Source organism: Oncorhynchus mykiss, chromosome 21 (assembly GCF_013265735.2).
Source record: "Oncorhynchus mykiss isolate Arlee chromosome 21, USDA_OmykA_1.1, whole genome shotgun sequence".
Lineage (NCBI taxonomy): Eukaryota > Metazoa > Chordata > Actinopteri > Salmoniformes > Salmonidae > Oncorhynchus > Oncorhynchus mykiss.
In genome coordinates, this window is record NC_048585.1 from 10,478,600 (window position 1) to 10,494,836 (window position 16,237).

At 48.0% G+C, this 16,237-nt stretch overlaps 1 protein-coding gene across 1 annotated transcript in view; it reads right to left on the reverse strand.

Annotated features, from left to right (window-relative positions):
* The window catches only part of LOC118942872 (ninjurin-2-like), an 84,895-nt gene extending 72,422 nt beyond the window's left edge, over positions 1-12,473 (reverse strand). Inside the window, exon 1 of the mRNA XM_036956821.1 lies at positions 12,115-12,473. Within this exon, the coding sequence (XP_036812716.1) occupies positions 12,115-12,150 (36 nt within the window). The 5' untranslated portion in view covers positions 12,151-12,473. The remainder of the gene's footprint in view (positions 1-12,114) is intronic.
* Positions 12,474-16,237: the final 3,764 nt, after the last annotated feature.

Genomic DNA, 16,237 nt, shown 5'->3' on the forward strand with positions numbered 1-16,237 from the left:
AAATCCATACAGTACTTCATAGTAACTCCATACAGTACTTCATAGTAACTCCATACAGTACTTCATAGTAACTCCATACAGTACTTCATAGTAACTCCATACAGTACTTCATAGTAACTCCATACAGTACTTCATAGTAACTCCATACAGTACTTCATAGTAACTCCATACAGTACTTCATAGTAACTCCATACAGTACTTCATAGTAAATCCATACAGTACTTCATAGTAAATCCATACAGTACTTCATAGTAACTCCATACAGTACTTCATAGTAACTCCATACAGTACTTCATAGTAACTTCCCCGAAGATGAAATGAAAACAAAACATGCCCCCTGGAGCAGCCTGAAACCATAGCAACAGAGAACGACAGAACACACAACACAGCAGAACGACAGAACACACAACACAGCAGAACGACAGAACACACAACACAGCAGAACGACAGAACACACAACACAGCAGAACGACAGAACACACAACACAGCAGAACGACAGAACACACAACACAGCAGAATGACAGAACACACAACACAGCAGAACGACAGAACACACAACACAGCAGAACGACAGAACACACAACACAGCAGAACGAGAGAAAAAAAGACAGCAGGAATGAAGGAAGGGAAGAAGTTCAGACAGCAGCCCAACAGTAAGACATATACAGACTGGTGAACTGGACCAAATGGGTGGAATAGTCCAACTAGACTGGTAACCTGGACCAAATGGGTGGACTAGTCCAACTAGACTGGTAAACTGGACCAAATGGGTGGAATAGTCCAACTAGACTGGTAAACTGGACCAAATGGGTGGAATAGTCCAACTAGACTGGTAAACTGGACCAAATGGGTGGAATAGTCCAACTAGACTGGTAAACTAGACCAACTGGGTGGAATATAGATCATCTGGTAGGGGTGATAGTACATCAGCATAGCCTACAACTCAGATGTCCAGTATTGCTAATGACTAACATTGTAGTAGAGGTATCTGTTCTGCTGTGGCAGGGTTCCCTGCTCAGTGTGTCAGTAGTGGGTCACAGTGTCACCACAGTGCCAGTAGGGCTGGGTCTGAATGGGGACTGGCTGGGTTTGGCTGGGTTGTTCTGAGAAATGCTGAGCATCTCTCTATACTTCCCAGGGACACTCAGAATGTGTCGACTGACCAGGAGAAGCCAGGGGAGGCTAGGAGCTATTTCTGGAGGTACTAGAAGTAGAGGACGCATGGCAGAGACACGGGATAGGGTACTGGTTGTGGGGGGACATTAAGACAGAGACAAGGGACAGGGGTACTGGTTGTGGGCGGACATTAAGACAGAGACAAGGGACAGGGGTACTGGTTGTGGGCGGACATTAAGACAGAGACAAGGGACAGGGTACTGGTTGTGGGGGGACATTAAGACAGAGACAAGGGACAGGGGTACTGGTTGTGGGAGGACATTAAGACAGAGACAAGGGACAGGGTACTGGTTGTGAGGGGACATTAAGACAGAGACAAGGGACAGGGTACTGGTTGTGGGGGGACATTAAGACAGAGACAAGGGACAGGGTACTGGTTGTGAGGGGACATTAAGACAGAGACAAGGGACAGGGTACTGGTTGTGGGGGGACATTAAGACACTAACAAAAGAAGTTTGGCCAAAAGAGCTAATTAACTCAATTCAACCGGAACCTATACCCAACCTGTGAATCAGGGACAGTAGGACAGGGGTTAATGGTCCTGGGGAGACACCAAGTCAACCATTCAGCCTAAACATATACCAGTAGTTAGATACACTCAACCTATACCGAACTCAACCTATACTGAACTCAACCTATACTGAACTCAACCTATACTGAACTCAACCTTTGCTGAACTCAACCTATACTGAACTCAACCTATACTGAACTCAACCTATACTGAACTCAACCAATACTGAACTCAACCTTTGCTGAACTCAACCTATACTGAACTCAACCTATACTGAACTCAACCTTTGCTGAACTCAACCTATACTGAACTCAACCTATACTGAACTCAACCTATACTGAACTCAACCTATACTGAACTCAACCTATGCTGAACTCAACCTATACTGAACTCAACCTATGCTGAACTCAACCTATACTGAACTCAACCTATGCTGAACTCAACCTATACTGAACTCAACCTATGCTGAACTCAACCTACACTGAACTCAACCTATACTGAACTCAACCTATACTGAACTCAACCTATGCTGAACTCAACCTATACTGAACTCAACCTATGCTGAACTCAACCTATGCTGAACTCAACCTATGCTGAACTCAACCTATGCTGAACTCAACGTACACTGAACTCAACCTATACTGAACTCAACCTATGCTGAACTCAACCTATGCTGAACTCAAACATCAATACAATCAGCCAATCTCTTCTGACAGTTGGTGTCTTCTCTTATGTTGTCTTAGGGAGACACCACGTCAACCAACACAATTAGTTAGCTACCCTCAACCTAAACTCAACTAAACCATACAGGAGATATAAAATCAGGCTCAGCCCCTGCAGTCTCCTGACAGGTGACAGGATCGTATGACTGGAAGCCATATATAACGTTAGATTATGTACTCAACCTGTTCAGGAAACAACTGAAGAATTACCTCAGGATCAAAGGTCAAAGTTACCTTACAGTAATACTCTGTCAAAGTGAAAGAACCCAACTTTACTGTCTATTCAAAATAAGTGACCTCAGGGTGACCTTAAAGTCTCCAACTGTTTAAAAACATCTCCTTGTGGATTAATGGTAAATCCCTAAAGGCCCCTCCTGGAATGTCCTGGCCAACAGAATTACACAAGATGACACAGCACATACTGTAATTTACACTAAACTGTGATTCTCCCGGGTCGTCACACAGACCTTACTGAGTGGTAATAAGCAGAGGATAATCAAGTTGAGACTTGACACGGTCTCTCAGAGAGACATGACACGAGGCTGGTGGTGCTGAGATGCTCTAGCCTTACATCGAATTATAACAGAGTGGTGCTAGCAAATTATCCTGGGCCTGTATTCACAAAGCATCTCAGAGTGGTTCGAGTCCAGGATGGAGCAACGAGAGGATCTCTGGTTATAGTCCAGGATGGAGCAACAAGATGGTCCCTGGTTCTAGTCCAGGATGGAGCAACGAGAGGGTCCCTGGTTCTAGTCCAGGATGGAGCACCGAGAGGGTCTCTGGTTCTAGTCCAGGATGGAGCAACGAGAGGTTCTCTGGTTATAGTCCAGGATGGAGCAACAAGATGGTCCCTGGTTCTAGTCCAGGGTGGAGCAACGAGAGGGTCCCTGGTTCTAGTCCAGGATGGAGCAACGAGAGGGTCCCTGGTTCTAGTCCAGGATGGAGTACCGAGAGGGTCTCTGGTTCTAGTCCAGGATGGAGCAACAAGATGGTCTCTGGTTCGAGTCCAGGATGGAGCAACGAGAGGATCTCTGGTTCTAGTCCAGGATGGAGCAACGAGAGGGTCCCTGGTTCTAGTCCAGGATGGAGCAACGAGAGGGTCTCTGGTTCTAGTCCAGGATGGAGCAACGAGAGGGTCCCTGGTTCTAGTCCAGGATGGAGCAACGAGAGGGTCTCTGGTTCTAGTCCATGGTGGAGCAACGAGAGGGTCCCTGGTTCTAGTCCAGGATGGAGCAACGAGAGGGTCTCTGGTTCTAGTCCAGGATGGAGCAATGAGATGGTCCCTCCTTCACCCACACTGCACCATAGACAGCTTCACTCCTCCTTCACCCTCCACACTGCACCGTAGACAGCTTCACTCCTCCTTCACCCTCCACACTGCACCGTAGACAGCTTCACTCCTCCTTCACCCTCCACACTGCACCGTAGACAGCTTCACTCCTCCTTCACCCTCCACACTGCACCATAGACAGCTTCACTCCTCCTTCACCCTCCACACTGCACCATAGACAGCTTCACTCCTCCTTCACCCTCCACACTGCACCATAGACAGCTTCACTCCTCCTTCACCCTCCACACTGCACCATAGGCAGCTTCACTCCTCCTTCACCCTCCACACTGCACCGTAGACAGCTTCACTCCTCCTTCACCCTCCACACTGCACCATAGACAGCTGCACTCCTCCTTCACCCTCCACACTGCACCATAGACAGCTTCACTCCTCCTTCACCCTCCACACTGCACCATAGACAGCTTCACTCCTCCTCAGCCTCCACACTGCACCATAGACAGCTTCACTCCTCCTCACCCTCCACACTGCACCGTAGACAGCTTCACTCCTCCTTCACCCTCAACACTGCACCATAGACAGCTTCACTCCTCCTTCACCCTCCACACTGCACCATAGACAGCTGCACTCCTCCTTCACCCTCCACACTGCACCATAGACAGCTGCACTCCTCCTTCACCCCCCACACTGCACCGTAGACAGCTTCACTCCTCCTTCACCCTCAACACTGCACCATAGACAGCTTCACTCCTCCTTCACCCTCCACACTGCACCATAGACAGCTGCACTCCTCCTTCACCCTCCACACTGCACCATAGACAGCTTCACTCCTCCTTCACCCTCAACACTGCACCATAGACAGCTTCACTCCTTGAAGATTAACCAGGATCACCCCTCTCCATTCTGCTAACATAGCTAGGCTAGGCAAGGCTAACAGCTAATCATAGCTAGGGGTCAGAAAGGGCTAACAGCTAATCATAGGTAGGGGTCAGAAAGGGCTAACAGCTAATCATAGGTAGGGGTCAGAAAGGGCTAACAGCTAATCATAGCTAGGGGTCAGAAAGGGCTAACAGCTAATCATAGCTAGGGGTCAGAAAGGGCTAACAGCTAATCATTGGTAGGGGTCAGAAAGGGCTAACAGCTAATCATAGGTAGGGGTCAGAAAGGGCTAACAGCTAATCATAGCTAGGGGTCAGAAAGGGCTAACAGCTAATCATTGGTAGGGGTCAGAAAGGGCTAACAGCTAATCATAGCTAGGGGTCAGAAAGGGCTAACAGCTAATCATAGCTAGGGGTCAGAAAGGGCTAATGGCTAATTGTTGCTTACTACGCTGGTACCGGTCAAATGTTTGCCGATCGCTGTCATCAAGTGATTTGACGAGCTTCAACAAGCCCTTGGACTATCATGACAAATAATGGTTCAGTCCCAAATAGCACCTCATCTCCCATAGGGCTCTGGTCTAAAGTAGTGCACTATATAGGGAATAGGGCTCTGGTCTAAAGTAGTGCACTATATAGGGAATAGGGCTCTGGTCTAAAGTAGTGCACTATATAGGGAATAGGGCTCTGGTCTAAAGTAGTGCACTATATAGGGAATAGGGCTCTGGTCTAAAGTAGTGCACTATATAGGGAATAGGGCTCTGGTCTAAAGTAGTGCACTATATAGGGAATAGGGCTCTGGTCTAAAGTAGTGCACTATATAGAGAATAGGGCTCTGGTCTAAAGTAGTGCACTATACAGGTAATAGGGCTCTGATCTAAAGTAGTGCACTATATAGGGAATAGGGTGTCATTTGAGATGCTGCCCAGAGTAAAACCAATAATGTCTCCATCAACCAAACCACACATGAAAACCAGATGGTGGCGGAGCATTAAGAAAAGACGCCAGAAGACCATGTTGTGGAGATAAATCCCTCTGGAATCTGTCCCCTGCAGAGGAACTCAGCAGAGAACACAGGAAGAACAGCTGCATTGTGGGGTGAGAGAGACATGTACATTAGACTTGAGAGCAGGAAATTGAGAATTACATTACTGTACTATAGCTCTCACACACACACACACACACACACACACACACACACACACACGCACGCACACACACACAAACACACACACACACAAACACACACACACACACACACACACACACACACACACACACACACACACACACACACACACACACACACACACAGACACACACACACACACACACACACACACACACACACACACACACACACACACACACACACACACACACACACACACACAGACACACACACACACACACACACACACACACACACACACACACACACACACACACACACACACAGACAGAGGCACAGACTCACAGAGAGATAGACGTGTACATTAGATATTAATTATTATATATTTGTATTTATTTAACTTTAATTTAACTAGAATAAATTCTTATTTAAGATGATGCCGTACACCGGCCAAACCCGGACGATGCTGGACCAACTGTGTGCCAACCCTATGGGACTCCCAATCACGGCTGGTTGTGATACAGCCTGGAATCTAACCAGGGTGTCTGTAGTGACGCCTTTAGCGCTGCGAAGCAGTGCCTTAGACCGCTGCACCACTTGGGATGTGGAAATATGAAGGCGGGATATAGATAATTACTGTACACTGTACTGTAGCTCCCACTCGGAGAGAGAGAAAACAATACAGACTGAAACTCCTTAACAAAAGCTCTTTCATTGTCTCGTGTATGCACACACTTGAGTTTCACACACTTGAGTTGCACACACTTGAGTTGCACACACTTGAGTTTCACACACTTGAGTTGCACACACTTGAGTTGCACACACTTGAGTTGCACACACTTGAGTTGCACACACTTGAGTTTCACACACTTGAGTTGCACACACTTGAGTTTCACACACTTGAGTTGCACACACTTGAGTTTCACACACTTGAGTTGCACACACTTGAGTTGCACACACTTGAGTTTCACACACTTGAGTTGCACACACTTGAGTTGCACACACTTGAGTTGCACACACTTGAGTTTCACACACTTGAGTTGCACACACTTGAGTTTCACACACTTGAGTTGCACACACTTGAGTTGCACACACTTGAGTTTCACACACTTGAGTTGCACACACTTGAGTTTCACACACTTGAGTTGCACACACTTGAGTTTCACACACTTGAGTTGCACACACTTGAGTTGCACACACTTGAGTTTCACACACTTGAGTTGCACACACTTGAGTTGCACACACTTGAGTTGCACACACTTGAGTTTCACACACTTGAGTTGCACACACTTGAGTTTCACACACTTGAGTTTCACACACTTGAGTTTCACACACTTGAGTTGCACACACTTGAGTTTCACACACTTGAGTTTCACACACTTGAGTTGCACACACTTGAGTTGCACACACTTGAGTTTCACACACTTGAGTTGCACACACTTGAGTTGCACACACTTGAGTTGCACACACTTGAGTTGCACACACTTGAGTTGCACACACTTGAGTTGCACACACTTGAGTTTCACACACTTGAGTTTCACACACTTGAGTTGCACACACTTGAGTTTCACACACTTGAGTTTCACACACTTGAGTTGCACACACTTGAGTTGCACACACTTGAGTTGCACACACTTGAGTTGCACACACTTGAGTTGCACACACTTGAGTTGCACACACTTGAGTTGCACACACTTGAGTTGCACACACTTGAGTTGCACACACTTGAGTTGCACACACTTGAGTTGCACACACTTGAGTTTCACACACTTGAGTTGCACACACTTGAGTTGCACACACTTGAGTTGCACACACTTGAGTTGCACACACTTGAGTTGCACACACTTGAGTTGCACACACTTGAGTTGCACACACTTGAGTTTCACACACTTGAGTTGCACACACTTGAGTTGCACACACTTGAGTTGCACACACTTGAGTTGCACACACTTGAGTTGCACACACTTGAGTTGCACACACTTGAGTTGCACACACTTGAGTTTCACACACTTGAGTTGCACACACTTGAGTTTCACACACTTGAGTTGCACACACTTGAGTTGCACACACTTGAGTTTCACACACTTGAGTTGCACACACTTGAGTTGCACACACTTGAGTTTCACACACTTGAGTTTCACACACTTGAGTTGCACACACTTGAGTTGCACACACTTGAGTTGCACACACTTGAGTTTCACACACTTGAGTTGCACACACTTGAGTTGCACACACTTGAGTTGCACACACTTGAGTTTCACACACTTGAGTTTCACACACTTGAGTTTCACACACCCTCCTCTTGAGTTCTGTCCCAGCCCGGCCCAGTCGGCCACAGACTAAATCTGCACCCTGTAGTTACAGAAAGATAACTGAAACTACCCTGCACCTTAGAGAATGCTGCCCTATGTACATAAAGTCATTGAACACTGGTCACTTTAATAATGTTTACACACTGTTTTACCCACTTTACCCACTTATATATGCTTATGCTGTATTCTAGTCAAGAGCACAGAGAGAGGCAGAAGGAGAGAGGCAGAAGGAGAGGGAGAGGGAGAGAGAGAGGCAGAAGGAGAGAGGCAGAAGGAGAGGGAGAGGGAGAGAGAGAGGCAGAAGGAGAGGTTAAAGAGATTAAACATCTCAAAACGTAGAAAGAGAGAAAAAAACGACAGAAAAAAAAGAGAAGCAGAGGATAGAAGAGAGTGTGAGAAAAGGATAAAGAACTCCCTCTCCCCCCTCCCTCTCCCCCTCCCTCTCCCCCTCCCTCCCCCCTCCCTCTCCCCCTCCCTCCCTCTCCCCCCTCCCTCTCCCCCTCACCCCTCCCCCCTCCCTCTCCCTCTCCCCCCTCCCTCCCTCCCTCCCTCCCTCCCTCCCTCTCCCCCTCCCCCCTCCCTCTCCCTCTCCCCCTCACCCCTCCCCACTCCCTCTCCCCCTCCCTCCCTCCCTCCCTCCCTCCCTCCCTCCCTCCCTCCCTCCCTCCCTCCCTCTCCCCTTCCCCCCCCTCTCCCTCTCCCTCTCCCCCTCTCCCCCTCTCCCCCCTCTCTCTCCCCCTCCCTCTCCCCCCTCCCTCTCCCTCTCCCCCTCCCTCCCTCTCCCCCTCCCTCTCCCTCTCCCTCTCCCTCTCCCCCCCCTCTCCCTCTCCCTCTCCCTCTCCCTCTCCCTCTCCCCCCCTCCCCCTCTCCCTCTCCCACTCCCTCTCCCCCCCTCCCCCCTCTCCCTCTCCCTCTCCCTCTCCCCCTCCCTCTCCCTCTCCCTCTCCCCCTCCCCCTCCCTCCCCCTCTCCCCCATCTCCCTCCCTCTCCCTCTCCCTCCCCCCCCTCCCCCTCTCCTGGAGGAATGCCGTGATAATTCCCGGAGCCCCGTCCCAGTGGATTGTTAGGCACATGCTCTGTTGATCCAGAGGTACATTAAAGCCCCTGCAGCCCTGTCTTAGCAGCCAGGTCCTAATGGATATTTGATGGATGTCATGAGCCTCACTCCCTTAGAGTAGAGAGAGACAGAGAGACGAAAGAGCCTCACTCCCTTAGAGTAGAGAGAGACAGAGAGAGGGAAGAGCCTCACTCCCTTGGAGTAGAGAGAGACAGAGAGAGGGAAGAGCCTCACTCAGAGTAGAGAGAGACAGAGAGAGGGAAGAGCAACACTCCCTTAGAGTAGAGAGAGACAGAGAGAGGGAAGAGCCTCACTCCCTTAGAGTAGAGAGAGACAGAGAGAGGGAAGGAAGGAGACACGCTCTGATCTCTGTCTCTCCCAAATACCTGGAACATACCACACCACTGTGTCACAGCAATTAACAAATGAACAAGAGAGAAGAAAGAGAGAAGAAAGAGAGAGAGAGAGAGACAGAGATTGAGAGAGAGAGACAGAGAGAGAGAAAGAGACAGAGAGAGAGAAAGAGAGACAGAGAGAGAGAAATAGAGAGAGAAAGAGACAGAGAGCACGAGAGAGAGACAGAGAGAGACAGAGAGAGACAAAAAAGCCTTTGACTCAATTTGGCATGAGGGTCTGCTATACAAACTGATGGAAAGTGGTGTTGGGGGTAAAACATATGACATTATAAAATCCATGTACACAAACAACAAGTGTGCGGTTAAAATTGGCAAAAAACACACAAATTTCTTCACACAGGGTCGTGGGGTGAGACAGGGATGCAGCTTAAGCCCTACCCTCTTCAACATACATATCAGCGAATTGGCGCGGACACTAGAAAAGTCTGAAGCACCCGGCCTCACCCTACTAGAATCCGAAGTCAAATGTCTGCTGTTTGCTGATGATCTGGTGCTTCTGTCAGCAACCAAGGAGGGCCTACAGCAGCACCTAGATCTTATGCACAGATTCTGTCAGACCTGGGCCCTGACAGTAAATCTCAGTAAGACCAAAATAATGGTGTTCCAAAAAAGATCCAGTTACCAGGACCACAAATACAAATTCCATCTAGACACTGTTGCCCTAGAGCACACAAAAAACTATACATACCTTGGCCTAAACATCAGCGCCACAGGTAACTTCCACAAAGCTGTGAACGATCTGAGAGACAAGGCAAGAAGGGCATTCTATGCCATCAAAAGGAACATACATTTCAACATACCAATTAGGATCTGGCTAAAAATACTTGAATCAGTCATAGAGCCCATTGCCCTTTATGGTTGTGAGGTCTGGGGTCCGCTCACCAACCAAGACTTCACAAAATGGGACAAACACCAAATTGAGACTCTGCACGCAGAATTCTGCAAAAATATCCTCTGTGTACAACGTAGAACACCAAATAATGCATGCAGAGCAGAATTAGGCCGATACAAACTAATTATCAAAATCCAGAAAAGAGACGTTAAATTCTATAACCACCTAAAAGGAAGCGATTCCCAAACCTTCCATAACAAAGCCATCACCTACAGAGAGATGAACCTGGATAAGAGTCCCTAAGCAAGCTGGTCCTGGGGCTCTGTTCACAAACACAAACACACCCCACAGAGCCCCAGGACATCAGCACAATTAGACCCAACCAAATCATGAGAAAACAAAAAGATAATTACTTGACACATTGGAAAGAATTAACAAAAAAACAGAGCAAACTAGAATGCTATTTGGCCCTACACAGAGAGTACACAGCGGCAGAATACCTGACCCCTGTGACTGACCCAAAATTAAGGAAAGCTTTGACTATGTACAGACTCAGTGAGCATAGCCTTGCTATTGAGAAAGGCCGCCGTAGGCAGACATGGCTCTCAAGAGAAGACAGGCTATGTGCTCACTGCCCACAAAATGAGGTGGAAACTGAGCTGCACTTCCTAACCTCCTGCCCAATGTATGACCATATTAGAGAGACATATTTCCCTCAGATTACACAGATCCACAAAGAATTCGAAAACAAATCCAATTTTGATAAACTCCCATATCTACTGGGTGAAATTCCACAGTGTGCCATCACAGCAGCAAGATTTGTGACCTGTTGCCACAAGAAAAGGGCAACCAGTGAAGAACAAACACCATTGTAAATACAACCCATATTTATACTTATTTATTTTATCTTGTGTCCTTTAACCATTTGTACATTGTTAAAACACTGTATATATATAATATGACAAAGAGACAGAGAGAGAGAGACAGAGAGAGAGAGAGAGAGAGAGAGAGAGAGAGAGAGAGAGAGAGAGAGACAGAGAGAGAGAGAGACAGAGAGAGAGACAGAGAGAGAGAGAGAGAGAGAGAGACAGAGAGAGAGAGAGAGAGAGACAGAGAGACAGAGAGAGAGAGAGAGAGAGAGAGAGAGAGAGACAGAGAGAGAGAGAGAGAGAGAGAGAGACAGAGAGACAGAGAGAGAGAGACAGAGAGAGACAAAGAGACAGAGAGAGAGACAGAGAGAGAGAGAGAGAGAGAGAGAGACAGAGAGAGAGAGAGAGAGACAGAGAGAGAGAGAGAGAGAGAGAGAGAGAGAGACAGAGAGAGAGAGAGAGAGAGAGAGAGAGAGAGACAGAGAGAGAGAGAGAGAGAGAGAGAGAGACAGAGAGACAGAGAGAGAGAGACAGAGAGAGACAAAGAGACAGAGAGAGAGACAGAGAGAGAGAGAGAGAGAGAGAGAGAGAGACAGAGAGAGAGAGAGACAGAGAGAGAGAGAGAGAGAGACAGAGAGAGAGAGAGACAGAGAGAGACAAAGAGACAGAGAGAGAGAGAGACAGAGAGAGAGACAGAGAGAGACAGAGAGAGAGAGAGAGACAGAGAGAGACAGAGAGAGAGAGAGAGAGAGAGAGAGACAATGAGAGAGAGTATACAGAGAGAGAGAGAGAGACAGAGAGACAGAGAGAGAGAGACAGAGAGAGAGAGAGACAGAGAGAGAGAGTATACAGAGGACAGAGAGCTCCTCTGAACTGACCACCATCTCATCATTATCAGGCCAGTGAGGTTTAGTACTAACCTGCCGTTCTGCGCGTCCTCTTGTTGTTGACATCATGGAAGTCAAGACAGCTACCAGATCTTTAAGGGCCCTGTGCTTGTGGCAAAGAAATCTACCAATTTAAGCTCTTTTATCCCTATTTTCCTATCTCTCTCTGTCTGTGTACCTTCCCTGTGTCTTCCCTGTGTCTTCCCTGTGCCTTCCCTGTGCCTTCCCTGTGCCTTCCCTGTGTCTTCCCTGTGCCTTTCCTGTGTCTTCCCTGTGCCTTCCCTGTACCTTCCCTGTGCCTTCCCTGTGCCTTCCCTGATGGCCAAGCAAAAACTGTGCCTTGTGTGGAACTCAAACTAAAAATGCTGAAAACCTGGCAGAGCCTTTTTAAGAAATGCAGGGCACCAGGCAGGGCAAGGCCAGGCAGACAAACAAGTGTGTTATTCAGGGTTTTTTCAGTAAATCCCCCCCCCCCCCCCTCCCCTCACAACAGCACTGGGAGTGGAATACAACTGGCAACTGAAAAGGCAACAAAACCCAGTCTCTTTCAGCCAAATGGGGAACCAGTCAGTAAAACCATAATGGGTCTCTAAACCAGAGTAACAAAACCCTGTCTCTTTCAGCCAATGATGAACCAGTCAGTAAAACCCTAGTGGGTCTCTAAACCAGAGTAACAAAACCCTGTCTCTTTCAGCCAACCAGTCAGTAAAACCCTAATGGGTCTCTAAACCAGAGTAACAAAACCCTGTCTCTTTCAGCCAATGATGAACCAGTCAGTAAAACCATAAAGGGTCTCTAAACCAGAGTAACAAAACCCTGTCTCTTTCAGCCAAATGGGGAACCAGTCAGTAAAACCCTAGTGGGTCTCTAAACCAGAGTAACAAAACCCTGTCTCTTTCAGCCAATGATGAACCAGTCAGTAAAACCCTAGTGGGTCTCTAAACCAGAGTAACAAAACCCTGTCTCTTTCAGCCAAATGGGGAACCAGTCAGTAAAACCCTAGTGGGTCTCTAAACCAGAGTAACAAAACCCTGTCTCTTTAAGCCAACTGGGGAACCAGTCAGTAAAACCCTAGTGGGTCTCTAAACCAGAGTAACAAAACCCTGTCTCTTTCAGCCAATGATGAACCAGTCAGTAAAACCCTAGTGGGTCTCTAAACCAGAGTAACAAAACCCTGTCTCTTTCAGCCAATGATGAACCAGGCAATAAAACCCTAATGGGTCTCTAAACCAGAGTAACAAAACCCTGTCTCTTTAAGCCAAATGGGGAACCAGTCAGTAAAACCCTAGTGGGTCTCTAAACCAGAGTAACAAAACCCTGTCTCTTTAAGCCAACTGGGGAACCAGTCAGTAAAACCCTAGTGGGTCTCTAAACCAGAGTAACAAAACCCTGTCTCTTTCAGCCAAATGATGAACCAGTCTGTAAAACCCTGTCTCTTTCAGCCAAATGATCAACCAGTCTGTAAAACCCTAGTGGGTCTCTAAACCAGAGTATAGTAGATACATTATCTCTCTTCCCTCCCAGTACATATTATTAGGTTGTTGAACCTCTATGGTGTCTCAGTGTTCATTCAACAAACCATCCTCGTGTGGTTTCATGCCGTATTTGCGTCTATTTGGTCAACAAATACAGATCTGCTATTTCAGTGTTTTGTCTACTGAACCATGCTAGGTTAGACAGAAGGCCCACTGTTGTATATAAACAACTAAGGCCACACTCCCAGAATGGAGATTCCTATTGAGACCTAACCACAGAAGAATCTTAGAATGTCTCCAATCTTACACTTACAGAACAATCTGTTAACTGAAGGCAATGCTGGTATGTAGTCTACATAGGGTCGTGGCCATGTGTTGGTTTAGGGGTTAAATAGCTACCTGTTCTCAGAAGGGATTCATGTTCAAAACGTATGTACAACATATACAAAACATCAACAAACAGAGCTCTCAGACACAGGATCTGGAATGCCTTCTCGCAAATCTTCCCCCTTTACATTCTAGGAATTCAGAGTTCTTGTAAATGAACTAATTAAAACGTAAAATTATGAAAACAATGAGTTGTTGGTCAGCTGGACATTTAACATCAGTTATCCTGAGGGATCATACAGTACTCAGGTCACGGTAAGGTCAGCATCGTCTGGTTCTCGTATGAGAGATGCTGATAATAGTCCATGATGAATTTATGCATTTCAAAGTTACATTTCTCCAACACCATCCCTCTGTTTTATACCAACAAAGTGGCAGGGTGTAGCGGCTCTCGTTGGCAGATTGAGCAGACCAAGGTGCAGCGTGGTAGAGTGTAACGGCTCTCGTTGGCAGATTGAGCAGACCAAGGCGCAGCGTGGCAGATTGAGCAGACCAAGGCGCAGCGTGGCAGATTGAGCAGACCAAGGTGCTGCGTGGCAGATTGAGCAGACCAAGGTGCAGCGTGGCAGATTGAGCAGACCAAGGTGCTGCGTGGCAGATTGAGCAGACCAAGGTGCTGCGTGGCAGATTGAGCAGACCAAGGTGCAGCGTGGCAGATTGAGCTGACCAAGGTGCAGCGTGGCAGATTGAGCAGACCAAGGTGCTGCGTGGCAGATTGAGCAGACCAAGGTGCTGCGTGGCAGATTGAGCAGACCAAGGCGCAGCGGGGCAGATTGAGCAGACCAAGGTGCTGCGTGGCAGATTGAGCAGACCAAGGTGCAGCGTGGCAGATTGAGCAGACCAAGGTGCAGCGTGGCAGATTGAGTAGACCAAGGCGCAGCGTGGCAGATTGAGCAGACAAAATGACTGCGTGGCAGATTGAGCAGACCAAGAATGGCGTGGCAGATTGAGCAGACAAAATGACTGCGTGGCAGATTGAGCAGACCAAGGTGCAGCGTGGCAGATTGAGCAGACCAAGGTGCAGCGTGGCAGATTGAGCAGACAAAATGACTGCGTGGCAGATTGAGCAGACCAAGAATGGCGTGGCAGATTGAGCAGACAAAATGACTGCGTGGCAGATTGAGCAGACCAAGGTGCAGCGTGGCAGATTGAGCAGACCAAGGTGCAGCGTGGCAGATTGAGTAGACCAAGGCGCAGCGTGGTAAGGTGCAGCGTGGTAGGGCGCAGCGTGGTAGGGTGCAGCGTGGTAGGGTGCAGCGTGGTAGGGTGCAGCGTGGTAGGGCGCAGCGTGGTAGGGCGCAGCGTGGTAGGGTGCAGCGTGGTAGGGTGTAGCGTGGTAGGGTGCAGCATGGTAGGGTGCAGCGTGGTAGGGCGCAGCGTGGTAGGGCGCAGCGTGGTAGGGTGCAGCGTGGTAGGGTGCAGCGTGGTAGGGTGTAGCGTGGTAGGGTGCAGCGTGGTAGGGCGCAGCGTGGTAGGGCGCAGCGTGGTAGGGCGCAGCGTGGTAGGGCGCAGCGTGGTAGGGCGTACATTGTATTTTTATTGATGACACCAAACAAAAATAACAAAGACAAAAAAAACAAAAGCGCACAGTTCTATAAAGGCAACAGCAACTAAACAGAAAACAAGATCCCACAAATCCCACACGGAAAATGACAACTTATATATGATCCCCAATCAGAGACAACGATAGACAGCTGCCTCTGATTGGGAACCACACACACACACACACACACACATACACACACACGCACGGCCAAAAACAAAGAAATAGAAAACATAGACTTTCCCACCCGAGTCACACCCTGACCTAACCAAACATAGAGAATAATGAGGATCTCTACGGTCAGGGCGTGACACAGGGCTACTGCTTTCTTGTTTTCCAATGAAGGAGTGGGCCTTTAATTAACCAGTTAGGTCACAGTCAGGTCATACTAGAAGAAAAATAAATGCACATCTATTAAGACGAGGTGCTGGCTAGCGGAGTAGAACACCTATTAAGACGAGGTGCTGGCTAGCGGAGTAGAACACCTATTAAGACGAGGTGCTGGCTAGCGGAGTAGAACACCTATTAAGATGAGGTGCTGGCTAGCGGAGTAGAACACCTATTAAGATGAGGTGCTGGCTAGCGGAGTAGAACACCTATTAAGACGAGGTGCTGGCTAGCGGAGTAGAACACCTATTAAGACGAGGTGCTGGCTAGCGGAGTAGAACACCTATTAAGACGAGGTGCTGGCTAGCGGAGTAGAACACCTATTAAGACGAGGTGCTGGCTAGCGGAGTAGAACACCTATTAA